The following is a 26,204-nucleotide window of genomic DNA, read 5'->3' on the forward strand; positions in this document are numbered from 1 at the left end:
TAATCGGGCTAATTATATATTTTTTTTTACATCACGAATATAGTCTTTTTGTAATTTTTGAGGAGTGTTATCAGTGGAATTACTATATTACTGTACATGCAAAAATATTTTTTTAAATCATGGGTTAAAAAAAAGTCATTATATAGATAGTATTTTAATGATCACTTTTCTTGTAAAAATATTTTGAAATATGATTTGTTTGAAAATTAAATAACATTTTAAAAAAACAACACTGAAACATGGCAATCAATTGTTTTAATGTATTTTCCAAGGAGTGCATTCTAATTTATTTTACTATTTGAACATGTTTCCCCCTCCCCCTCCTGATCGTTCTTTAAATAAAAAAAAAAAATGATCAACTTCAGTCTTGACGTATTAACTCGACGTGTTCATTATTGTGGTTGTAGTTTGTCCAGCTGATTCACATCCTAGATAGCTGTCTCTAATATTCTGCCCCTTTGGGGTAGATTACATAACCTAAATATGGAAATATGATAATGCAGTACACCACTTCAGACTATTACTTTCCGGCTGTATTTGGAAGCTTCCAGATGTGTTCCCAGAGTGAAATTAAAACAAAAGCCATGTTTACGCTTCCGTCTTTTCTGGCGTTTTATTGAACGTGGCGTCGGCTTTAGTCTTCCTCTTCCTCCTCATCGTCCTGGTTGATCTGGAAGTAGCGCAGCTCGTAGCTCTCCTTGGTGTTGGCCACCACTCGCAGCCAGTCCCGCAGGTTGTTCTTCTTCAGGTACTTCTTGGTCAAATACTTGAGGTACCTGAGAAGAGGACACCCATTGGTGACATGGCATAGTAGTAAGAGATAAGAAAAAAGAAAACACATTTACAGATTCAAGAACCTGCTCGAGTTGCAGTTTGGTGACAGTGACAGGGCTAAAAATCGTACACGGCTGCATGTGTCGCCCTCTAGTGGCGGGTGTGGGTCACACACAAAGACTGTACGCTACTGACAAGTTGGAGGACATTGGGGCGAAATTTCAGGATGTCATTAGTACAGTGGGTACGAAAAGGATTCATACCCTCTTAAATGTTTCACTCTGTTATATTGCAGCCATTTGCTAAAATCATTTCAGTTCATTTATTTTCCTCATTAATGTACACACAGCAGCCCATATTGACAGAAAAGAAACGCAATTGTTGACATTTTTGCAGATTTATTGAAAAAGCAAAACTGAAATATCACATAGCCATAAGTATTCAGACCCTTTGCTTTGACACTCACATATTTAACTCGGGTGCTGTCCATTTCTTCTGATCATCCTTGAGATGGTTCTACATCTTCAGTCCAGCTGTGTTTGATTATACTGATTGGACTTGATTAGGAAAGCCACACCCCTGTCTATATAAGACCTTACAGCTCACAGTGCATGTCAGCACAAATGAGAATCATGAGGTCAAAGGAACTGCCTGAAGAGCTCAGAGACGGAATTGTGGCAAGGCACAGATCTGGCCAAGGGTCCAAAAAAAAATTATGCCGCACTTAAGGTTCCTAAGAGCACAGTGACCTCCATAATCCTTAAATGGAAGACATTTGGGACGACCGGAACCCTTCCTAGAGCTGGCCGTCCGGCCAAACTGACCAATCGGGGGAGAAGAGTCTTGGTGAGGGAGGTAAATTAGAACCCAAAGATCACTGTGGCTGAGCTACAGAGATGCAGTCGGGAGATGGGAGAAAGTACTAGAAAGTCAACCATCACTGCAGACCTCCACCAGTCGGGGCTTTATGGCAGAATGGCCCGACGGAAGCCTCTCCTCAGTGCGAGACACATTAAAGCCCGCATGGAGTTTGCTAAAGAACACCTGAAGGACTCCAAGATGGTGAGAAATAAGATTCTCTGGTCTGATGAGACCAAGATAGAAATTGTTGGCCTTAATTCTAAGTGGCATGTGCGGCGAAAACCAGGCACTGCTCATCACCTGTCCAATACAGTCCCAATAGTGAAGCATGGTGGTGGCAGCATCATGCTGTGCGGGTGTTTTTCAGCTGCAGGGACAGGGAGACCGGTTGCAATCGAAGAAAAGGTGAACGTGGCTAAGTACAGGGACGAAAACCTTCTCCAGAGTGCTCAGAACCTCAGACTGGGCCGAAGGTTCACCTTCAAAAAAGACAATGACCCGAAGCACACAGCTAAAATACCAAAGGAGTGGCTTCAGAACAACTCCGTGACTGTTTTTGAATGGCCCAGCCAGAGCTCTGACTTAAACCCAATTGAGCATCTCTGGGGAGACCTGAAAATGGCTACCCACCAACGTTCACCATCCAACCTGGAGAGGATCTGCAAGGAGGAATGGCAGATGATGCCCATATCCAGGTGTGAAATACTTGCATCATTCCCAAAAAGACTCATGGCTGTATTAGCTCAAAAGGGTACTTCGACTAAATACTGAGCAGAGGGTCTGAATACTTACAGCTGTGTCATAGTTCAGATTATTATTTTTTTTTTTACTTAATCAGCAAAAATTTCAACAATTAAATTTTGTTCTGTCTATATGGGGTGCTGTACGTACATTTAATAAGGAAAAAAATGAACTCAAATTATTTTAGCGAATGGCTGCAAAATAAAAAATAAAAAAAGAGTGAAACATTTAAGCGGCACGGTGGTCGACTTGGTTAGAGCGTCAGCCTCACAGTTCTGAGGACCCGGGTTCAATCCCCGGTCCCGCCTGTGTGGAGTTTGCATGTTCTCCCCGTGCCTGCGTGGGTTTTCTCCGGGCACTCCGGTTTCCTCCCACATCCCAAAAACATGCATTAATTGGAGACTCTAAATTGCCCATAGTTGTGACTGTGAGTGCGAATGGTTGTTTGTTTGTATGTGCCCTGCGATTGGCTGGCAACCAGTTCAGGGTGTACCCAGCCTCCTGCCCGATGACAGCTGGGATAGGCTCCAGGACGCCCGCGACCCTACTGAGGAGAAGCGGCTCAGAAAATGGATGGATGGATGAAACATTTAAGGGAGTCTGAATACTTTCCGCACCCAGTGTATATGTCATCTAAAGCAGAGTACACGCATACTGATTATCGGGCCCCATTTGAGCAGTCGCGACCGTCGTAAACCGAGGAGGACCCCCAGTGGTGACTTTCAGTACCAACATTTCACATTTCTTAGACAAACACGAGCGTACCTCTTGGAAAAGGGAACTTCAGAGTTGACCGCAATTTTACTCTTGCTCCTCTCGATGGACACCACGCCGCCGCCGAGGCTTCCCGCTTTGCCGTTGACTTTGATGCGCTCCTGTAGGAATCGCTCCTATTGGGGGGAGGACGATGACACAGGAAATGATGCGCACAGGACGTGAAATGTGTCGCTAGAACTAAAGAAAAACAAAACGTGCCGCTGGAAGTCAAAACGTCAAGGTGTTATTCAAAGAGGTGTTATACTTGAGTGAAATGTGTCATGTTCAAGAAAAGGTTGTTTTTTCAACGATAATGAATAACATTAAAAAAAAATAATAATTTCATTACACCTGCAAGATGTAACAGCACTATTAAGTATCAGTAATCTGGCTCAGCGAATGAATCGAATGAAATTCCACTTGGTTTCAGCCTGTTTACTCCGACAGACATTTATACGGAGCATTTTAATCCGGTTTGGGCTTCTAACCCGATTCGAAACGGAATATAAGGCTACGTGTAAACCCGGTGTACTGAGAGATGTTCGAACTGCGCGAGGACTGTATTTAATGACGGCCATGTCGTTGCGTCTTGGCCAATGCATTCAAAGTTTCTCTGCACCCTGTCAAATTTTGAGCCCTCATTTTAGCAAATTTAAGGAGGTTGCGAAATTTAGAACATGGGTAATAATAACTGATTGCAGTCATACGGAAAGAAATGAACGGGGGAAAAAAACAACAAAAGTCAGTCTACTATTCGTTCCGTTTTAAGACGAGTTCATCCTTCCAATCTGGACTTCCACCATGGCGACTGATCGGAGTTTGATTTGCAGTTTTTAGTGTTACAAAAAGCCAAAGAAGAAAGCAAATCCTTTGATGTTCGCTGAACATGATCCAATCATTTTCTCCGTTGGGCATTCCAAACTGATGGAGACCCCAGGATGCCAATCCCGCTACCCGTGACTGGCAGCTGTCACACGACGATGCCCTCACGATCTACTCACGAAGTTGGCGGCGTCCATGATGCCATCCTCCACCGGGTGCGTGCAGTCCAGCGTGAACTTTAAAATCTGCTTCTTCCTCTTGCCACTCGGCTTTTTGACCACCGCGTGTTTCTTCTGACGAGACACAACACGACTACGTGTTACATTCACACAACTGACAAAAAAATAAATAAACGAGAGCTATGTGAACCGTTTTTCGTTATTAATCACCGATGCTACATAAATTACACTTCGCTTTCTGTCTGCGTGTAGCTGTGGCTAAGCTAACGTTAGCAATAACATTTACGACAAGCGTTGCGACACTAAGACGGCGAGGAGCGTCGAAACTCCCCCGACGGACGTTCGTAACACATTGCTACATTGTTAAACCCTCCCGGGGAGGAAACGTATCATAATTCCGTGTGTGGGGTGTTTAGTTTGGTCGCCGAACTACTCACAATCGGCGCCATGGTTGACACGTTCAGCGAAAAGGAAGGAGACGCAGCGCAGGACGTCTAATACCTGGCCGAGACATCGATCTCGCATCGATGGCTCCGCACTCGATTAAGTCATGAATTAGAACGATAATATTGTCAAGATAGCGCCGTGGTTAGCACGTTAGCTTATTTGCTAGTTTGTGCTCGATACATTCATGACTGTTGGACTTTATTATCTAGCTATATGTCGTCCATTTAAGCAAGTCCACACTACTGTTGATCAATTAAGAGTCTTGAAATAGTATTAAGAGATATTCATTTGGAGGAAAAAAGCCTGAAGCTAACGTAAATCCCCATCACTCATAGCAGTATATTATTACAATCTTTCTAGTAATATGTGTTGCATTTATTTTCCCCTTTGTTTCCTAAAATTTCTTTATTAACATGTTTGTATTCCTTTTTAATATTCATTCATTAATAAATTGGTTAATTGATTCGTTATAAAAACAGTATTAAAATGTATTTAAAAAAAATCTATATTAGTAAAATGAACACTTTTACATTTAACTGTTTGGTATTTACTTCTAAAAGAAAATTAAAAACGAGAGTGAAGTTTATCACTATTAAAATATGTAGAACCGTGAATATACCAGGGTTAACTTTTTATTTCTTTTCCTGCTAGTAGGACTTGTGTTGGCCGACTAGACTCCATTGTGTTTCGGCCCGAACGTGTTGCTCTTCAGATGCCATTTTCATACCTTCATCAGGACCTCGGGGGTGAGTCCTAGTTGTCACTTGAAGAACTGCTTTTCCATGTTGCACTTTGGCAACACGTGGGGGGAGGGGGGGTGTTGGCAGGGGGGTGGCGGCATGAGGTGTGTGCCGTCAGCTGCCTGGCAAAGGCTGCCCGAGGGCCTACTATTGAAACATTGTTGTCATTCCGGCTGGGGGCAGGCTGACAGCGCCGCTGAAAGGTAAGACAGCGGCTCTCTCTTGCTCTCAGTGGACACTCTGGCCTTGTTTTGTCGGAGGTAGTTTTATTTTGTGTCATCTGGGGATTTTCTCACGCTGCGGGCGCCGATCACATGTCAAGGTAAGAGCACAGCTCCTGTAGTTTATTTTAATCCCTGTGGGAGTTATTTGATTCCCGCTACAGGCTAGCCACCAGCTAGTTGTGACTCTATGAAACATGTTTCAGTTTGTTCCTGTTTGCGCGAATGATGTGAGTGACCTTTGAAGGAGACATCCATCCATTTTCTATAGTGCTTATCTTCTCTATGGTCATGGGTGAGCTGGATCCAATCGAGTACAGTAAACCCCTGCGTATTCGCTGAAATTTGCCCACTCAGTTTTTTGTTACCATGACAACCAGTTGCAGCGCTCGGGTTTTGCGACTCGACGAGCGGCTTCTTCTTGCGGAAGTAAAGCCCAGAGTGTGGAAAAAACGAACACCTTTTTGCATCCTTGACTACTTTGTCCACATATTTGTCTATTTTAACCTTTAATCTGTCTTACTTGTGCATTTGTTTGTGTTTGTCAAACGATTTGTAACTGCGCATTTGTAAAAGTGCTCTATAAATAAAACCTTACTTAATGTAATGACAATAATTTTCACTTGTGGAGGCAGCACTTCATACACTACACTTCTATCACTCCCTTCATTTTCTATACCGTTTATCACATTTAGGGTGGTAAGTAGCTAGAGCCTAGCGCAGCTAGCTCATGTACTAGCCCAGTGATGAACCCATTAGAGTGCCATTAGAGATCATCATCAATTATTCAAATTCACAAAATTGGTCCCAAAATGATTTAACATCTACAGTACAGAAGTGTCTTTCTCACTGCAGCTCTGCTTACCTCTTGGCGTTGACATGACAGTCTTTCATGCAGTGTAGTTCGAATGTGGCTTGAAAGAGGCTCCGGATTTAAGCCCAGGCCAGCTTCCAAGTCACGGGCAGAGAAATGTGGTGTGAGGTCGGTTGTTATGTAAATGAGCCGAATTGTGACAACACACTCGGGCGAAATTCAGAAGGGCTCACCCACAGACACCATTTTCAGAATTAGGCAGACCGCAAAAGATTGACTTGGTTCGTTAATTTCGCACTTGATGTCTGGGTAGGCACTCCAGACACCCAACTATTTGTATACAAACAAAAAGTCAATTTCCCATAATATGCCCCTGTTAAGGGAGGGGGGGGAAAAAAACCTCGCTTACTCGTCGTCGGTCCTCGTTTCAGATGGCCGGAGGAATCCTCAGCAATTTGGACAACCTGTGTAACGTGGACTGCGCAAACGTGCACCCCCTGGTGTGCCACCTGTGCCACGAGCAGTACCAGTCGCCGTGTCTGCTGGACTGCTACCACATCTTCTGCGCCCGCTGCCTGCTGGGCCGGACCAACGACAGCCGACTCAGCTGCCCCCTCTGCGGGTAAGAGATCGAAGGAAAACTCGGGAGGAAGCTGATAATTAGGTCAGATTTGAGCTTTTCAAAGTCGGCAAAGGCCAGATGATGTAATGTCTCTGACAATTCTTACACGATTATGACGATTATTGGATGTCTCCGAGAGGTGAGCCAAACACGACCCGTGTGTGTGCTAAAATGGATTCTAAATTAATCAGTGTGTGTTAAATCAAGGAATATGGTGGTAACGGTGGGAATTTTGCCACATCACTTAGCTTAATGCTAACATGCGATGCAAAATGTCAAAGACAGGCCAAGGAATAGCATCTGTGTGGTGATGAACATTAACTTGAAGGATTCCACCTTCAGGTCTCACAAAACCAGTGTTAACAGCCAGAGGTCAAAGGTCAAGGGCTGATTGTTGATTTACAGTATTCGTACTTGTGATGACATTTGACAACAAACGATGCAACCTGAGCCAAGCGTGAAACCGACCTCCCACCCCTCTCCCGTCTTCCTCTTGGCTCCACAAGAAGGTTGAGGAGCATTTGCACAATTGGAGAACAATCCCGCGGCTCTTGGCAAGCGTCGGCTCTGTGTTTTGGTTTTCCGCGCGCCCGCTTGGTTCTGTCGAGCCGGAGTGGCTGGAACAGCTGCCGCCTGCCGGGTTTGAGGTGTCGGGGGAGACGGGGGGGTCTTCCCACTCAGATTTAGCCCTGCCGGTCACACAGCAAACAAAGCGTGGTGGCATTTGGCAGCATAGTCAGCAGCTTAGAGCAAATCAAAGGCGGTCACATGATACCAATCCATTTCATCCCGATCAAGGAGTAACACGCGGTCTTACGCCGACCTTCAGCCCTGTGGCGCTAATTTTAACACCACCTGTGGGTTCACGCTGTGCGCGACCCGCACAGGGGTCGCCAGTGATTGGACAGTCTCGAGTGTGGGCGAGGAAATCGAACGATGAAAAGGGTGATGATGAATTTGCCGATAAATCAAAGACAATGGCAAAATGTACTCAAAAGTAAAAAGTGCTTGATTTGGTACATCTGAGATCCAAAGTGATTATGCACACTTTTCATTTGACACTGAAGAGATTTGCTCACCTCATTTAGCCACGCAAGAGGATTCAAATATTAGAAACAGCTGAGTATGATGTGAGAATTTGTTTTATTATTATTGCTTTCCTAAAATGTTCAAATATGACATGGGTAACAATGCAATTAGGACAACAAAATATGCTATCTGAAAATACTGCTAATACTGCCTTTACGTCTATGGAGATTCTCAAGTCATCCAGGTCATGGGAATAAGCAGTTTGAATGGAGATGCTTTTTGTCACGTTTATATAAAAAAAAAAATAATAATAATAATAAAATAAAAAAGGCATTTATGCTAACAATCTCAATTATTATATAGGCACACTTATAAGTTATTGTGAGACATATTATCATCTGGGGAGAAATAAAAACTAATATTACCAAAAGCGTCACTTTTAAGTGTACCAATGGATGATTTATTTTTATTTTTAACAACTACTTTTTCCCCTCCTGCCTTTACAAAAATAATGCCAAGCTGTAACTGGCAGTCAAGAGACGTCTTAATTGAATATACTCGTTTGTAGTTTTGCATTTGTATTATGAATTGTACACCACTGCAAACTATAATAAATGTCAATCCAATTTTTACATTTTGTATTTGTTTGTATTTGCTAAAACAGAGATGATCCATAATCCAATTGTTGACATCATGACAACTTTATTTCCAAATCATTTTTGCGCTTCTGTCGACAGATTTTTTATTGTATTTTTTTAAACATATGATACATGTGCAACATACTTCTGCAGTTTTAATTGGACATACCACCTCACATTAAACATACAAGGTCCCCCAAAAATCATATGACGGCAAATAGGGCATTGTCCAAATAAAATATGGCATAATAACGTTAAGAAAATATCCAGTTCAGTGTTTCATTGAGTGCTGCTCTGTTAAATTATTTCTGACGTTTGGAAAAATCTAAATTGAGACAATTACTGGAGCGCCCTGCAACCAAAATCCCATCTTCCTTATCCAATGAATTATCCTTATAGAAAGCCGTTTGAGCGTTGATTCCATATCCGCCCATATGTAATTAGCGGGGCAAAACTGCGCACTAGATAATGCTGCTAGTATTACTAGTGAAATGCTTGATGTTCGCGAGTAGAAATTGAAAGAGTCGCATGCAGTTGTCAACGAGTGCAGTTTTGCCTCACTGCTAACGTAGTCATTCTACTAGTGAGCTGAATTGTCTTAACTAGTGACGATAAAGTGTACCTGTACATGGACAATTCAACACACTAGTAATATTTCAAATGTTGATCAGCCGACTGTCCATACTTGGATCCAAGCTAGATCGTCGTATGGCCGTGATTAAAATGTCCTAAGCAGCACTCAACTCAACAAGTCCAAAAACGATAAAACAACCCTCGTCAGGAGTTAAATCTTGTTTTTAGACATTTTGGAGGCGCTTCTCCTTTTCACTTGTCTTCCTGGTAGCCTTCCGTCTTCATGTCGTTCAGCCCGAGCTCTTCGTTCTGCTCAAACGTGCGCGTGTACGTCTCCACCGTCATCTCCGGGTCGGCCTCGGGCGCGTACACGTTCTCCAGGTAGCTGTTCCCGGCCGGATCGTCCAGGACCAGGTGGGCCTGCGTCTGCCCCGCGATGATGCCGTCGATCTTCTCGCCGAACTCCTGCAGCTTCTGCGCGCGGTCCGAGTCGCAGCTGTCCCCGCACACAAAGGGGTTTTTGGCCACCACCAGGTCCTTGACATCCGTCAGGAGGCCCTCCACGGTGGTGAACTTGCCGCACAGCGCCGCCATGCCCAGCTCGAAGTCCAGCTCGGGGATGGAGACGGAGCACGTCTCCGACTTGAGCAGGTCCCGTGTCATGTCGGACGCGGCGGTGATGCGCAGGGCGATCCTGGTGCCCTTCTCCTCGGTGGCGCCGCCCGACTTGACCTCGTTGGTGCGGTGGCCGCAGGCGTCGCAGTTGGTGGCCATGATGATGGCCTCCTTGAAGTGCGGGATCTGCACCAGCTTCATGTTGGTGAAGGCCGGCACGTTGCACTCGGGGCAGTTGGTGTTGAAGACCAGCACCTCGCTCCTCATGGTGTCCAGGTCGTCGCCGGGCGGCGGCTCGTCGTCAGGCTCGTCGTCGGCCCGCAGGCCCAGCTGCTTCTCCTGCCGGACGCTGCGGCGGAACCAGGACACCGTCAGAGCCTCGTCCTTCAGCGGGGCGGACGGGTTCTCCACAAAACTGTTGCCGGACGGATCCTCGATCACCACGGTGAACGCCTCCTCCACGTCTTTTAACGTCTTCAGCTTCTGGAGGAAGGTGTGGATTTTGCCAGCCACCTCGGGGTCGGCCTCCTGCCTGGCCGCTTGGTCTTGCTCCAGCCCGGCCACGGCTCGGTCCAGAAGGCCCTCAACGGTGGTTAAGGCGCCTTTCTGTGTGAAGGGAGGGATCTCAAAATCGAGCTCCGGTATCCTGGTGGTCGCGCTGTCCATTTTGACCACCTCGCGGTTCAAGTCGCGCTTACTCGTGACTTTGAGCGTGTAGCACACGCCTTGCTCTTGAATGCGCCCCGCGGACTGGATCTCCGTGTTGGACCAGCTGCACTGGTCGCAACTGAACGAGCTGACGATGATTTCTTTGAAGAAAGGGACTTTGGTGAGGAGCAAACGTGTCATACCGTTCTGGTAGCAGTTCATGCACAAGCTCTCGATCTCGGTGGGCTGCCAGTCTTCGTCGTCGGCGCTCAGGTCTTTAAAGACGCTCCCCCCGCGAACGTGTTCCTGGGAAATGACAGACATCTCGTCGACTCGATAATAGTGTTTCTCGCTGGCTTAAATGTTTCGATGTCGTTCGGCGGCGACCGGGGAGAAGGTTTTAGAAAGCACACAGTCAGACTCAGCACATGCTAGCTGTGACGTCGTCCATACGGTTGGTTACGGCTTCTTCCGCATTGTCTTCTTCGGCTTCGGGCGAGTGGTGAACGCTTTTGCTTCCCCCTGCAGACTTTGTAGAGTACTGCAACAGATATTTGCTTTGCCCTACATTTGTGATGGAACGTTTCTGAACGTAGAAATGCTTTGTTTTTTTTGGGTTTTTTTCTTTTCACCATAATCTTCACTTTATTTCCCCTATATTATTATTTGTATTAGTTGTTGTAGCAGTAATAGTAATTGACACACATTTATGCATGTTAGGAAGACTTACAATTGTCCATTGGTTGTCTATATGGGCCCTGAATTTAGCTGGCGACCAGTGGTCTCCCGCTTCTCTCGCCAAAAGTAAGATGGGATATGCTCCAAGCTCAGCCGCCATCCGAACGAGGACAAAGTCCATAGAAATGGGAAGGATGCGTTTATTACTTGTAAGCACACGGTTGCTACTTCCTTGCTTCTTGCAGATACCCGTCCATCATCAAGGGGAACAACGGCCTCCCGCCAGAAGACCGTCTGCTCAAGTTCCTGGTGGACAACAACGCAGACGCCGAGGAGATTGTGCAGTGCGCCAACTGTGACCAAGAGAGCAACAAAAAGGTTCAAACTGACAACATCACAACCAAAAAGTTCTGATTCACGAACCCTGGCCCCAAACTTTTCTTTCTGTTTAGGACACAGGTGTGATGTTCTACTGCAACACGTGTAACCAGCCGCTGTGCTGCGCCTGCAGGGAGCTCACGCACAAGGCCCGAATGTTCGCCCACCACGACATCGTCTCGCTGGCCAAGCGCAGCAAAGCCAAGCACAGGAAGTGCGGTGAGTGGCGCTTTGAAAACCTCGGCCATCTTGTTGAGTCAGGCGGTGGTCGGCCGCCACCACAAGCCCTGACCTACATTTACAGTGCGACCGAAACTCTTATTTTTGTTTTATGAAATCGTATTAATTTAATCCTAACAGTCTTTTCCATGGGTGTCCACAGTCCGACCCGGGAGCCATTTGCAGCCCACTGTTTTTTTGTATTTTTTTATTGGCCCGCTGTGTATTGTATTAATAAATTTTTAAAGGTATCACACATTTCAAACATTTTTTAAAAGTTGAACATTAGCAGACATCTCACTTTTTACTATTTTTTTAAGTCAATGACATTTAGAGCAAAATTGTCACACATTTATTTTTCTAAATATTGTAAAAAAAAAAAAAAAATGCAACAAATACGAAAAAATAATTTTAAAAAACAGTCTTACGACTTTTAAAATCATTTTTAAAAAATAATATGCTACAAGCTATTAATGAAAAAAAAAAATCACTTTTTTTTAAATGGAAAAACATTTATGTTCTCCCCGTAGCTGCGTGGGCTTTCTCCGGGCGCTCCGGTTTCCTCCCACATCCCAAACACATGCGTGGTAGGTTGACTGAAGACTATAAATTGCCCGTAGGTGTGAATGTGAGTGCGAATGGTTGTTTGTTTCTATGTGCTCTGCGATTGGCTGGCGACCAGTTCAGGGTGTGCCCCGCCTCTTGCCCGCAGATAGCTGGGATCGGCGAGCCATGTGAGGATAAACGGGAAGGAAAATGGATGGATAAATACATTTAACTTTTCCAGAAAAGGCAGCCATCGTGAGGTATCGTTTTTTTTTGTTTGTTTGTTTTTTTTTGTACAGTATTGGTTTCTTTAATTGCACGGTGATCAGGTATCATTCAAAACCAATGGAATTCTTGCTTTTAGACAATAACTGGTGACATTTCAAAATCAGTGCCAAATAAGACCATGTAAATCATATGAGGTTTCAAAAATCATTTTAAACTCTTGAGTTGAAACTTAGTGAACATGTTTATTGTGCGTGTTGTCAGTTCTGCACGAGGAGCCCTACATCCTCTTCTCCACCGAGAACAAGTCCATGCTTTGCATCAAGTGCTTCAGAGACATGCAAGTGTGAGTGAACGCGCGCCGCACAAAACCAATTTGACCACGCAACAGTGTTCTCATTGTGACATCATCTGCCGTGTGTGTGTGTGTGTGTGTGTGTGTGCGCGCGCTCCACAGGGAGAGTCGCACTCACTGCATCGACATTGAGACGGCCTACATGCAAGGATGTGAGATGTTGGACCAGGCTGTGCTGGTAAGAGAACGAGAGAGGCGGCACTGACAGCTGGGCACAGGTGGCAAAAGTACTCACACTCTGTACTCAAGCAGCAGTACAGAAACCTCTGTATAAAAATGAATCTCCTTAACTTGGGTAAAATGTGCAGACTGAAATATCCTGAAGTATAAGAGTAATAATACATTTTAAGGATGCACCGATACCACTACTGGTACTCACTACATACTCGTAAAAATGTCTTGATACTATTGTATCAACAAAGATCTCAACTGCAGTGTTTTTTTTGTCGTCATCCTATTTTGACATTTAAAGAGAAGAAAATACAGATATCTGTTTTCGCATGTTAGGAGTAAAAGTAAAACGTTGCCAGAAAAATGAAATACTACAAATCGCCTTCAGTAGATTTGTAGCTCCCGCCACAGGAGCTGTGCCTAATGGTTTGAAAGCCTCTTATAATGCTGACCGCAAAAAAATGCAGGTGGTGAAGGAGCTGCAGACGTCCACCCGAGAGGCCATCTTCCTGCTGAGGTCCATGATCGGAGAAGTGTGTCTGAATGTAGAGGAGGAGGAGAGCGCCATCTGCTCTCTCTTCAACAGTCTGCAGGTAGCCGAAGTTTAAACAAAACATTCAACACCTAAAAAGTGACCGCCGTATACCTCACAAAAGTATAGCAATTTTAATAAATCCACCCCCTCCAAGCAAATGCTAAAGTCTTGACACTTAAAGTGATGCTAACTATGGAGCCACAACTAAAACTCACTATGCCATGGAAAAAAACGACCCCTCTGTACAATATGACCGATACAATATTTATTTTACATGCAGATGCTAAAGCTGAGTGCTAAAGAGTAAAAGTGCAGTGATAAACATAAAGCCAAAAATGCAAATTACTGCAACATTCTTGGTAATCCACACAACACCAATTACACTGTGTGGCCGCTGGAGGTCACTGTGGATCTGACTGTGAGACCAAAAAATTCCCAAAATTGTCAGGCAGCAGAATATGGATTTTTTTTTCCCCTGACAATTTATTCCATTTCCCTCACGTTATTCTCATCTGACAGGAAAAACTGGCTGAGAGAAAGAAGATTCTGCTGAAAACTGCTCAGAGGTACAACTGAACACACATTGTGCACTTTTTTATGCAAATGTCATTTGTCCAAAGCAGAAGACACTACATCAGCATTTTTGCAAACTTTTTACACCACGTACCACCCACAGAAATATTCAGCTCCCCAAATGCCATCATCATGACCAACATTAAGCCTATGTATAAAAAAAGTAAACAAAGATTTTATTCCCAATAGTAAATTCGTGTAACATTATACACTGTTTAAACATTAACGCTGTGCTTAAATGTATGGGGGTAAAAAAAAAAAAAAAAAGTACTTTAGTAATGATTCAATTTGCTGCACATAAAAGTTCGATTAAAATAAGTTACATCACTTCTCATGACAGTCAAAATGTCCAAGATGGTTCATAGATTTGCTCTCAAGCTATTTTCAACACTTAAGATTGGTTATCCATCCATCCATCCATCCATCCATTTTCTGAGCCGCTTCTCCTCACGAGGGTCGCGGGCGTGCTGGAGCCTATAGATTGGTTAATAATTTGTAAAAAAAATAATAATAATAAATAACAGACCACATGTAGACGGATCATTAGTATATACATTAGTATTACCAAATATTTTTTAAAAACGTTTGCTAAATTATTAAAATTCCCCCCAATTTTTGTTTCTTTTTCGGAAGTGGCTCAAAACTAAGCAGTAAAGGTCACAAAGTGTTTCATTGGACTGTGCAGGCATACCGACGAAATGTTCTCTCTCTGCAACTGCTATTATAAAAGTCTCCTTTCAATAGAATATGAATAAATAATAAGCATTTGATTTAATGTCACCAAATCTGTTGCCGTCATTAGTCACCATAGACGGCCTGCTTGATTGTAATGGCCGATCAATGTTGTTATTCAGCGTTTTCACCATTTAGGGTGGCGAGGAAAATGATCGGCTCGTGGCCTGCGGCGGTGTTTATTGCCGCTGCCTGGAAGCGGGCCAGCCCGACGCCCGCTTCCAGGAAGGCTATTTGAGTCGGAATTTGCGTGTCTGCTACACGAGAGCGCTCGCAGATTAGCTGGTGGAAATTATGAGGCTGTGCTCGGAATCACTCACTCCCACTACACACTATTGTGCTTTAGATAGTGAGTTCGCCATTTTGTAGTCCTTCATGTATCCCACAATGCATCTTGAAAAGTAGGGAACAACCATCACAACAACCGAATACTCGCTAACGAATCACTATCGTATGTGCGTGTTGCGTGTGTTTGCAGCCAGCACGAGGAGAAGGAGAAAGCGCTAAAGGAGCAGCTCTCCCACCTGACCACGCTCTTGCCTACGCTCCAGGTAGCGGACACGCACCCTAATTTGAGACCCTAACCCAGCCTTGAAACCCTAACCCTAATCGTTGGACTGCAAACAAACCAAAGCTGGTCTTGTTCTCGTAACAAAGAGCCACGAAAGAAGTATCTTTAAAACAAAAGGCTTGCTCAGGTGTGTAACTTGCGCTTCTTTTTGCGTTTGCAGGTTCATCTGGTCACCTGCTCGGCCTTCCTCAGCTCGGCAAACATGTTTGAGTTTTTGGACATGGGATACGTGAGTGTGCGACATCAATCAATATTGCCTCGCTATTGTGGCCCGTCTTCAAACGGACCGAGTCCATCTGGACGAAGATGTTTCTTTGCTTCCGCAGCAACTGATGGAGCGGCTGAAACGCATCGTGAAGCTCCCCCATCGCCTCAGACCAGTTCAGAGCAGCAAAGTGAGCGCCCGTTTGCCCTGAACGCTTCACGAAGAGACTGTTCAGCGATGTGTGCAAGCGTTCCTAACGTCGGCTAACTTGAAACCTTAACCCTGGCTTGAAACTTGAATTTGAAACACTAACCTCGGCTTCCAATTGAAATATGCTATCTTAAAACTTGAATTTGGTTTAGTCCTTTAGATCAGTGATTTTCAAAGTGTCGTACAGCTACGACTAACGGTACGTGGGTGTCCTCTCATGGGAAAAGAATCGCCGTTCAGTTGTATTTCACTGTTTTCATTTCAATATACTTGCGTTTGTGGACCAACTTCCCTGAGTTTACAAATGTTCCGAATTGGAATGTGGAGGTTCCGGCTAACGGCGTCCCCTCCGCCCTCCCACCAGATCAACACAGACTACCGCAGCGAGTTCGCCCGCTGTCTGGAGCCCCTGCTGCTGATCGGCCAGCGCTGCGCCCCTTCCGTCACCGGCTCCTCCAGCGTCGCCACGAGGTGAGATCATTTCCGCGTATCGCCCGCGTCGTCGCGGTCGAGTCGCCGTCGTTCCGGGAAAACCAGCGAGGCGGGAGGGACGTTTGGCACTTTGCAAAGCATCCCGACTTGAAATCCCCAAATGGTTTGCAATTACAGCGAGCGATGACCAGCAGGTGCGCTCACAACGAGTTCTCCGTATGTGAAGAATCACACGAGAAGTGGATGCTTTTAAAGCAGTACGGGCGCGGTTTGACCCCAATTGACCTTTTACACAAGCATACAACACAATTGGAATGGTAACTCATAATAATAATACATATAGATAGATTGGAACCTTGGTTGTCACGGGTTAATCCGTTCCCAAAAATCTGATTATTAAACCAGAGTATACCAAAAACAAAGCGATATTTCCCATCGGAAATCATTCAATTAAACATTTAATCCCTTCCAGACACCCAAATATAGTAATAATAAAAAAACATACATTTTATAGAGAATAAGTGTACTTTAACATACAGAAAACTAATGTGACAAAAAATATAAATGTCTGATGAAATGTATCAATGAACATGAAACACAAGTTCAATTTGGAAAGCCCTAAATTGGCGGGTTTTAGCCTGGCACAATAGTTGTACTTTGTTACTTCGCACCACGACAGAAAGGATTCTCAAAGAGTTCAAATACAAAATCGCAAATGTCATACAGTTCATACAAGAAAAATCCAATGAAAACAATCAAGTCTTCCTGAAACTTGGTGTGCTCCTCCACGTGCAATTACATCACAGCGTTCACCACTCAGGCCGGGGATGGGCCAGCACTATTTTTATCATAATTTCACAGAACCCGCCGGAATTAATCTGCCAGTTGGCACGCGGCGGCGGTTTTGCTCCAGGCCGCTCGATGTCACTGGGCGGGCAAAGTGTTTCTTAAAAGCGGCGGACGGCAGATCGGTGCCGGCGCGTCGGGGAGTGCGGGTCCGTTTCTTCATCGCGGCCTTTCGTCTTGGAGCATCCTTGACGGACCGATCGATAAAGCCGCGTGAGTTATTTTGCCGCTCTGCGCTCTGGACGTTTGGATGCAGTGGTGATTGCCTGTCTAGTGTTGCGGCTCTTGATGAGATTTGGACACAATTCATGATTTATTTTCTCTCGCCAAAAGTGGTGAAGTAGCGCTACCACATTAGCAGATGGAGACTCCTCCGATGATATACAGTAATCCTCTCACATATTCACAAATTCACCTATTCACCTTTTTGTTTTTTTTTGTTTTTCCTGCAGAGACAGTGATTGACGTTTTTTTTTTTTTTTTTTAGCTCTTTCTGATATGCCCTAAGATGCCACAAGATGTCACCAAAGCCCTGTCTATATAGGAATTGGTGTCAAGGAAGTACGTTGCAGTGATGCATCTAGAGAGACAAGATTCGTATGTTGGGGGAGGAGTAAACTTTAACCTGGGTCGTTACGGAGAGTCTTCGTCACAATCCAATTTTTGCTCAGTCCATATCCCCCGCGAATGCAGACCAATATCCATTAATTGGTTAGTTACAGTGGAACTTATTTTTTTGAATGACATTTAAAGCCATACAAATCTGCTGTTGCATCAAAGGATGAACGTGTTTATGTTTATCTTTCCCTTTGGCTTGTTTTTAACGCAATTACACGAAGTGCCGTAAGCGACCCTGCGTGTCGTCACCTGTTTTCAACGGTGGATTGATTGATTGTTTCTTTTTACACTTGTTATACATGGATGTTAGCTTTTTCTTTGGCTTTTATGCAACACAGCGCAGTGAGCGGCAGGGGTAGGAAACGTTCAAGTCCAAGTCCAGTCGAGTCTTTCAGAGGTTTTAGCCGAGGAGCTCATTAGTGTACCTAATGAGGTGTCCAGCGAGGCTTGCGTGTGTTGCGTTGCTGTAAAATGGTAAAAGTCGGCCGTGGTATTTTCCCCACCTCACCTCACCTCAGGCTGCAGTCGCCTCTCTCCATGTCTTGCCGCTCCCTGTCTCTCAGTGAGATGCCGCTCGGCTCCGTGTTCGGCCGGAGGTCCACGTCTCACCGCAACATCTGCACCAAGGTCCTGCTGGCCGAGGGGCGGGAGACGCCCTTCACCAAGCACTGCAACAACTACGAGAACTCCTACAGGGTGGGTACGCCGCGCCGTAGGACGTTTGAACGCTCGCCACTGTCCCACGGGTGGAGAGCGACATGGTGGAATGACCGGTGAGATAAAATAAAGGTAAACGACTCACCGATGAGGAAAGAGAGAGAAATTGCAAAAAGCCTGTTTAATTCATCTAGTTGTTTGTGTTGTTGTTGTTTTTCTTTTTAAATTTCATTTATGCAATTAAATAATTAGTTAATTCATGCATTGTAAATAATGCAATATAAATATTCATTGATACTCTTTGAACTTACTTTAAAAAATAATGAGTTAATTATAATCACATCAGTTATAAATAACATAAGAAAATAAGACTACATTATAATTTTATTATTAAAAATTATATTACATACAGTTGAACTTGATTTTAAATTGTATTTTCTTATGAAATTTGTAAAAAAAAAAAGTAAAACATGAATTATAAATAATAATAAGTAAAAAATGAAAACGTATTTTATTAAAATGAACTATTTCAAATTTCATATTTCATTTTCTAATTACATAATTGGTTAGTTTAGAATTTTCTTTTAATACCTAATTGATATGAATAATACAACTAAAAATGAGAATTATATTATTATGTAACTATTAAAATAAACTATACTATAATACTACTACACTATAGTATTATAGATATATAATGACTAAATAATAGTTAAAAATAAGAATATATTATATAATTATTACATTTAATTATAATTACTTATAAATAATGCAATTCAAATGTATTGTAAATTCATTCATTTGTTAACATATTACATTACATGCACTTGAAATTCTTTGCTTTTTTTTTTTTAATTTGTTGCAGCGAGTTCAATTTCTTGTCTATTGTTAAAATCACACAGTTCGTCTTTCCTGCCACCTTTTGCAAAATGCTCTTGTCGACTCGCCAGACTCTGCAGACAGAAATCCAGAACCTGAAGGACCAGGTCCAGGAGCTGCACAGGGACCTGACCAAGCACCACTCCATCATCAACACGGCCCAGATGGGCGAGATCCTGGACCGCTCGCTGCACATCGACAGCCAGATCGCGTCCCAGCACACCACGGTGGAGACCATGAGGACCATGTTTGAAGAGGTCCGTCCATGTCTCCATCTTTTGGGACTTTTGAAATGGAGATGTTTGTGACAATCGCCTTCACGGTTTTTGTCCCTCACAGATCTGGGACGAGACCTTTCAGAGGGTCACCAATGAGCAGGAGATCTATGAAGGTTTGTCTTTGCTGACAATTTTTTATTCGATGTACAGCGGTACCTCGCTTTATGAATTCATTCGGTGACCATGCTTGCAACTTCTTAAATCATCTTTCCCCAATTGAAATGAATGGAAATGCCAACAATCCATTCTATCCCCTTATTTAATGAACGTGGCTGAGGGTTAGGTTTGGGTTTTTTGATAAGTAGCACTCTTCAAAAAAAAAAAAAAAAGAAAAATTATAATACAATAGAATCTAAATTGTAAAAGACAATATACATGCATACGTATATACATGAAGAAGACGGTCACAACTGTTTATTGAGTAAGCTTCAGTAATATTAGTCATTATGCGCAGAGGATGAAGAATACTGTATATGCTTGTGACTATGGTTATATTGTCTGTCTACCTGTGCTGCCGCAGCGTTTGTGTTGTAAAAGCTTAAAGGGTTATAACACGGCAACGTCGACGCCACTTTTGTTAACCCGTCTATGGTGTTTCGGCATCGCAGACGTTCTTCAGACAAAGGTTTGTCGTTTGCGTGTATTATACTGCCTTGCTTCAATAAAGGTTGAGAAACACTGAACACACACCACAGCGCTGCTGGGATCCCCTTTTAGACACACCTGACGATCGGGCCTTCGACTGACTTTGATCGCAAAGAAATGCTCCAAATACGGCTGTCGGTTTGCGGCGCTTTATTTGTTACGTTTGGACCCTTGCAGCCCAGCTTCACGATCTGATGCAGCTGAAGCAGGAGAACTCCTACCTGACCACCATCGCCAGGCAGATCAGCCCCTACATCCTGTCCATCGCCAAGGTCAAACAGAGACTGGAACCCAGGTGCTTGTATTGTGCTGCCATGTTAAATTGCCTTTTCCGACTTAACACATTTCATATGTTCCGCCGCTTTTTAAATGTTTTCCTTCCATGCATATACTTGGAAAATATTGACTTCCTTAAGGGGATAAAGCATCAGTTGATTTCCTTGTCTCTACATGTCCAGCTTCCTCGTCAGCTTTTGTAAATTAAATGTTGCGCTACCGTCATGTATAGGAAAAAAAAATGGTCTCGATGTGTTCATGAAAATTTCAAATTGAAAAAAAAACAAAACAGTCAGATTTAAATTAGATTTTAGGACATGCAAATGTTATGAGTGTCAAGTGTAGTTCAGCATTAACCTTCGGAGTCCACAGAAATGTCTGTTTCTTGATTAGTTGGAAATGAGCGCAAGTGACACCTACAGGCCATAAGTGGAAGAGCAATGACCCAAAAACATCGGGACGTAGCGATACACCCGATACTGTCGCTATCTGATGTCACACTTAAGGACATTTTTTTTACCTGTTGGTCTGTATTTCCCCCACATGCGTTGTCAAAGCTACATAGCTAAACAACTAGAGGGAAAACTGATGAATGTCAATATTTTGTAGGCTGCAGGAGCCCAAAGAGTGCCGCGATGACCGCACCGAAACCATGTTGAAGATTTACAAAGACGCCGCAACAGTAGCAGCGGAGAGTCAAGACAGGTACGCACAAGCCCCATTACACACAGGACTGCTTCTCAAAATGGGGTCTCCGGGACCCTGGGAACATAGCTTCGGGCTCAGGAAACTCCATCCATCCATCCATTCTCTACCGCTTATCCGGGTCAGGGTCGCGGGGGCAGTAGCTTCAGCAGGGACGCCCAGACTTCCCTCTCCCCAGCCACTTCATCCAGCTCTTCCGGGGGGATCCCGAGGCGTTCCCAGGCCAGCCGAAGGATGTAGTCTCTCCAGCGTGTCCTGGGTCGTCCCCGGGGTCTCCTCCCGGTGGGACGTGCCCGGAACACCTCACCAGGGAGGCGTCCGGGAGGCATCCGAATCAGATGCCCCAGCCACCTCATCTGGCTCCTCTCAATGCGGAGGAGCAGCGGCTCTACTCTGAGATCCTCCCGGATGACCGAGCTTCTCACCCTATCTCTAAGGGAGAGCCCGGACACCCTGCGGAGGAAACTCATTTCGGCCGCTCGTATCCGGGATCTTGTTCTTTCGGTCACGACCCACAGCTCATGACCATAGGTGAGGGTAGGAACGAAGATCGACCGGTAAATTGAGAGCTTCGCCTTTCGGCTTAGCTCTTTCTTTACCACAACGGACCGATACAAAGTCCGCATCACTGCAGACGCTGCACCGATCCGCCTGTCGATCTCCCGTTCCATTCTTCCCTCACTCGTGAACAAGACCCCAAGATACTTGTACTCCTCCGCTCGGAGCAGGATCACATCCCCGACCTCGAGAGGACACGCCACCCTTTTCCGACTGCGGACCATGGTCTCAGATTTGGAGGTGCTGATTCTCATCCCAGCCGCTTCACACTCGGCTGCGAACTGCTCCAATGAGAGTTGGAGGTCACGGCTTGATGAAGCCAACAGAACCACATCATCTGCAAAAAGCAGAGATGCAATACTGAGGCCACCAAACCGGACCCCCTCTACGCCTCGGCTGTGCCTAGAAATTCTGTCCATAAAAGTTCTGAACACAATCGGCGACAAAGGGCAGCCTTGGCGGAGTCCAACGAGTCCGACTTACTGCCGGAAATGCGGACCAAACTCTGACTCCGGTCGTACAGGGACCGAACAGCCCGTATCAGGGGGTTCGGTACCCCATACCCCCGAGGGACACGGTCGAACGCCTTCTCCAAGTCAACAAAACACATGTAGACTGGTTGGGCGAACTCCCATGCACCCTCGAGGACCCTGCCGAGGGTGTAGAGCTGGTCCACTGTTCCACGGCCAGGACGAAAACCACACTGCTCCTCCTGAATCTGAGATTCGACTTCCCGACGGACCCTCCTCTCCAGCACCCCTGAATAGACCTTACCAGGGAGGCTGAGCAGTGTGATCCCCCTGTAGTTGGAACACACCCTGCGGTCCCCCTTCTTAAAAAGGGGGACCACCACCCCAGTCTGCCAATCCAGAGGCACTGTCCCCGATGTCCACGCGATGTTGCAGAGGCGTGTCAACCAGGACAGCCCCACAACATCCAGAGCCTTTAGGAACTCCGGGCGAATCTCATCCACCCCCAGGGCCCTGCCACCGAGGAGCTTTTTAACTACCTCGGTGACCTCAAACCCAGAGATAGGAGAGCCCGCCTCAGAGAACCCACACTCTGCTTCTCCATGGGAAGGCGTGTCGGTGGAATTGAGGAGGTCTTCGAAGTATTCTCCCCACCGACTCACAACGTCCCGAGTCGAGCGCCCCATCCCCACTATACACAGTGTTGGTGGTGCACTGCTTTCCTCTCCTGAGACGTCGGATGGTGGACCAGAATTTCCTCGAAGCCGTCCGGAAGTCTTTCTCCATGGCCTCACCGAACTCCTCCCATGCCCGGGTTTTTGCTTCAGCGACCACCAGAGCTGCATTCCGCTTGGTCAGCCGGTACCCATCAGCTGCCTCAGGAGTCCCACAGGCCAAAAAGGCCCGATAGGACTCCTTCTTCAGCTTGACGGCATCCCTCACCGTTGGTGTCCACCAACGGGTTCGGGGATTGCCGCCACGACAGGCACCGACCACCTTACGGCCACAGCTCCGGTCGGCCGCCTCAGCAATGGAGGCGCGGAACATGGTCCACTCGGACTCGATGTCCCCCGCCTCCCCCGGAACATGAGCAAAGTTCTGTCAGAGGTGGGAGTTGAAACTCCTTCTGACAGGGGATTCTGCCAGACGTTCCCAGCAGACCCTCACAATACGTTTGGGCCTGCCACGTCGGACCGGCATCTTCCCCCACCATCGGAGCCCAACTCACCACCAGGTGGTGATCAGTTGACAGTTCCGCCCCTCTCTTCACCCGAGTGTCCGAGACATGCGGCCGCAAGTCCGATGACACGACCACAAAGTCGATCATCGAACTGCGACCTAGGGTGTCCTGGTGCCAAGTGCACGTGTGGACACCCTTATGCTTGAACATGGTGTTCGTTATGGACAATCCGTGACGAGCACAGAAGTCCAATAACAGAACACCGCTCGGGTTCTGATCGGGGGGGCCGTTCCTCCCAATCGCGCCCTTCCAGGTCTCACTGTCATTGCCCACGTGAGCATTGAAGTCCCCCAACAGAACAATGGAGTCCCCAGCGGGAGCGCTCTCCAGCACCCCCTCCAAGGACTCCAAAAAGGGTGGGTACTCTGAACTGCTGTTTGGTGCATAGGCACAAACAACAGTCAGGACCCGTCCCCCCACCCGAAGGCGGAGGGAGGCTACCCTCTCGTCCACCGGGGTGAACCCCAACGTACAGGCGCCGAGCCGGGGGGCAATAAGTATACCCACACCTGCTCGGCGCCTCTCACCGTGGGCAACTCCAGAGTGGAAGAGAGTCAGGAAACTAAATTGCAATAAATCATTATGTTGTACTATATTAAAAAAAAAAAAAAGAAAAAAGCGCATGCTTACATATGGGGACCGGCACACCTTTAAAACATAATAAACATTACAAACATAATAAACCAATTACTTCTCCTTACCTAAGCTTTGGGCCAATTAAAAGCTCTGCTATGATTTTGACTTCCCATAAAATATGGCATCAATGCATTAGTAAAGGGGGGGGGGGGGGGGGGGGGGGGTAGACAAAAAGGTATTATAACAGAGGTAAATTTCAAAAGGAGTATTTTTTCACAATGTCGTTCTGTTTTTTCAGAGAATAAAAGGCATCTTTTCCAGAACAAATTTCAATTTTTATGAAATGCACTTGTTGAAATATAGTATGACATTATTGCTTTGTTAAACTTTGTTGTTTTTAACCATCACTTTTTATTCCAACAAAATGCATCTTTGTTTTATGGGCTTTTCAAATGTTTTTTTTGATCGTGTCAGACCACTTCTTCTTGTGTTACACAGCAACAAGCAGACATGCGTCACAGAACAAGACAAGAGCAACCACCCGCTCGTGATCTCGTGAAACCACCGCCCACTGACCTGGAGATACGACACATGGTGTACGTGACATTCTTCGAGCAAAGGGGGCGGTGGTAGGGGGGTGGGGGAGGGGGGTAGGGGGGGGGGGGGGGGTGTTACTGTCAGCGGGTGAGAAACTTTTGCGTGCCGGTGCTAAGTGGCCGAGGTCACGCCGCTGTCAGGGCCACGCTTCATTGATGCTGTGAAGATGTGTCGCCGCATAGGGGCAACAGTGTTAATGACTTAATAATACACCCTGTGGACCCTCACAAGGCAAACTTCCGCTTTTGGGATTTGAATTTTCCCCATAAGAAATAATACAAATAGAATTTCAGCTGCGAGTCGGAGTTTGTTAGTTTATGAGCCCTGGAATTCCTTTCAACAAAATGAAATGCTGCACTTTTTTTTGTGCGGGTCTACTCATGATAGACACGCCCACTAAATGTCATGTTTCGAACTGAAACTGGCCTTGGGGTCTGAATCCCCAAAATAAAATCAAAAAAATACTTGGACGAGGTCATATTTCATGGACACCTGCAAATGGCCTACATGTCCCTAAAATGGACGCTTCAAACATAAAATCGCAGACTTCCGATGTCTTTTCAGGCGTGATAATCATCTTTACCAAATTTCATGTTGCTAAGTGGAACTGGCTTTCAAAAGAAAATTCAGATTTGAAATGTCCAATTTTTTCCCCCCAAAATGGGTCGCTTCACACATAAATGGCCGACTTCCTGTGTCTTTTCAGACATAGTTTCTTGAAACTTTTTTTCGGTGGGGCTAATCACGATGGACATGTTGCTAAGTGGAACTGACTTCAGGGGCTGAATTTTCAAAGATTCCTGTATGGGCGCACATCTACTTTGGTTTGCTTCCAAACAATACGGCAAATATAGTTAATGATTCCGAAGAAACAGAAGGCTTGTGTCTCGTCCAAATAAAAGGCGCTAGCAGCTGCTAGGTGCACGCAAGCTGCTGTGGATAACGGAAGGGGAAAAGCTTATTTACGTCTCATTGACGGCCGCTAAAGTTGGGAAAATATCAAGTGCTTGTTTGGCCTCGGGGAAACGTTCATAAAAAATACATTTGTGACAGCCCGGCAACAAAGGAGCGTGTTCCCGCCCGGCGCCCACTCTTCCCCGAGGTCATTCATCACGCCGACCCGACAGTCCGCCGACTCGCTCTTCATTATTCTCCCGCGGGAAAGTTTATTTTGGGCGTCGCGTTTCGGAGTTTTCAGTCCGTAATTGAGCATTAAAGATGGAAGAGGGAGATAAAATGAAAGTTTAATCATCTTCACGAGGGGGGGGGGGGGGGGGGGGATTTGGGTCACCGAGGAAATAAAACAATACAATTAGAGCAAATAGAGCAGATTGAGAGGGAAGAACACACACGTGATCGTATAATGAGCAGCGCTTTATTTTTTTCCCTCACGCCAACCAGCCCTCAAGTGACTGCAATATTTTCGGATAGCATATTTCGTTAGCCTAATAGCCTCAGTCAGTGGTTCAGCGAGTACCACCTAAAAAAAAAAAAAATTCTTAGCTCTCCAAGTACCAAGATAATGGCCAACATGAAAATACATTAGCGT

The 26,204-nt window shown here is 45.4% G+C and overlaps 3 protein-coding genes across 6 annotated transcripts; 1 reads left to right on the forward strand and 2 right to left on the reverse strand.

Moving 5' to 3' along the window:
• Positions 1-238: 238 nt before the first annotated feature.
• On the reverse strand, positions 239-4,694 carry rpl22 (ribosomal protein L22). Its single transcript, XM_061785290.1, has 4 exons — positions 4,571-4,694; positions 4,134-4,247; positions 3,142-3,266; positions 239-776 (listed from the first exon to the last, which is right to left on the reverse strand). Exons 1-4 carry the CDS (start codon positions 4,580-4,582, stop codon positions 635-637), a joined length of 393 nt encoding a protein of 130 aa, XP_061641274.1. The 5' UTR covers positions 4,583-4,694; the 3' UTR covers positions 239-634.
• rnf207a (ring finger protein 207a) lies at positions 4,530-24,684 on the forward strand. 4 transcript variants are annotated; one of them, XM_061785287.1, is made up of 18 exons: positions 4,530-5,326; positions 6,787-6,977; positions 11,404-11,536; positions 11,611-11,755; positions 12,791-12,872; positions 12,984-13,059; positions 13,520-13,645; positions 14,107-14,153; positions 15,371-15,443; positions 15,624-15,692; positions 15,790-15,858; positions 16,243-16,349; positions 18,293-18,470; positions 19,382-19,567; positions 19,650-19,701; positions 20,411-20,528; positions 21,119-21,214; positions 24,557-24,684. In XM_061785287.1, exons 2-18 carry the CDS (start codon positions 6,787-6,789, stop codon positions 24,615-24,617), a joined length of 1,809 nt encoding a protein of 602 aa, XP_061641271.1. In that variant the 5' UTR covers positions 4,530-5,326; the 3' UTR covers positions 24,618-24,684. The 4 variants fall into 4 exon arrangements, with proteins under 4 accessions (XP_061641271.1, XP_061641270.1, XP_061641268.1 ...); XM_061785286.1 differs by lacking the exon at positions 4,530-5,326 and adding an exon at positions 5,414-5,523; XM_061785284.1 differs by lacking the exon at positions 4,530-5,326 and adding an exon at positions 5,420-5,642.
• zpr1 (ZPR1 zinc finger) lies at positions 8,684-10,981 on the reverse strand. Its single transcript, XM_061785289.1, has one exon. The coding sequence runs from the start codon at positions 10,802-10,804 to the stop codon at positions 9,470-9,472; it is 1,335 nt and encodes a 444-aa protein (XP_061641273.1). The 5' UTR covers positions 10,805-10,981; the 3' UTR covers positions 8,684-9,469.
• Positions 24,685-26,204: the final 1,520 nt, after the last annotated feature.

The sequence above is a fragment of the Phyllopteryx taeniolatus genome, chromosome 9, assembly GCF_024500385.1.
Source record: "Phyllopteryx taeniolatus isolate TA_2022b chromosome 9, UOR_Ptae_1.2, whole genome shotgun sequence".
Taxonomy (NCBI): domain Eukaryota; kingdom Metazoa; phylum Chordata; class Actinopteri; order Syngnathiformes; family Syngnathidae; genus Phyllopteryx; species Phyllopteryx taeniolatus.

Bases quoted from the DNA above. Each gene is read 5' to 3' on its own strand.
- zpr1 (XM_061785289.1), bottom strand. From the start codon at position 10,804: ATGTCTGTCATTTCCCAGGAACACGTTCGCGGGGGGAGCGTCTTTAAA.
- rpl22 (XM_061785290.1), bottom strand. The intron at 3,267-4,133 runs GTGAGTAGATCG...TCCCCCCAATAG, and splicing joins TCATGGACGCCGCCAACTTC to GAGCGATTCCTACAGGAGCG. The intron at 777-3,141 runs GTACGCTCGTGT...TCCTCTTCTCAG, and splicing joins GAAGTTCCCTTTTCCAAGAG to GTACCTCAAGTATTTGACCA.
- rnf207a (XM_061785287.1), top strand. From the start codon at position 6,787: ATGGCCGGAGGAATCCTCAGCAATTTGGACAACCTGTGTAACGTGGAC. The intron at 15,444-15,623 runs GTAGCGGACACG...TTGCGTTTGCAG, and splicing joins CGCTCTTGCCTACGCTCCAG to GTTCATCTGGTCACCTGCTC. The intron at 15,693-15,789 runs GTGAGTGTGCGA...TTGCTTCCGCAG, and splicing joins AGTTTTTGGACATGGGATAC to CAACTGATGGAGCGGCTGAA.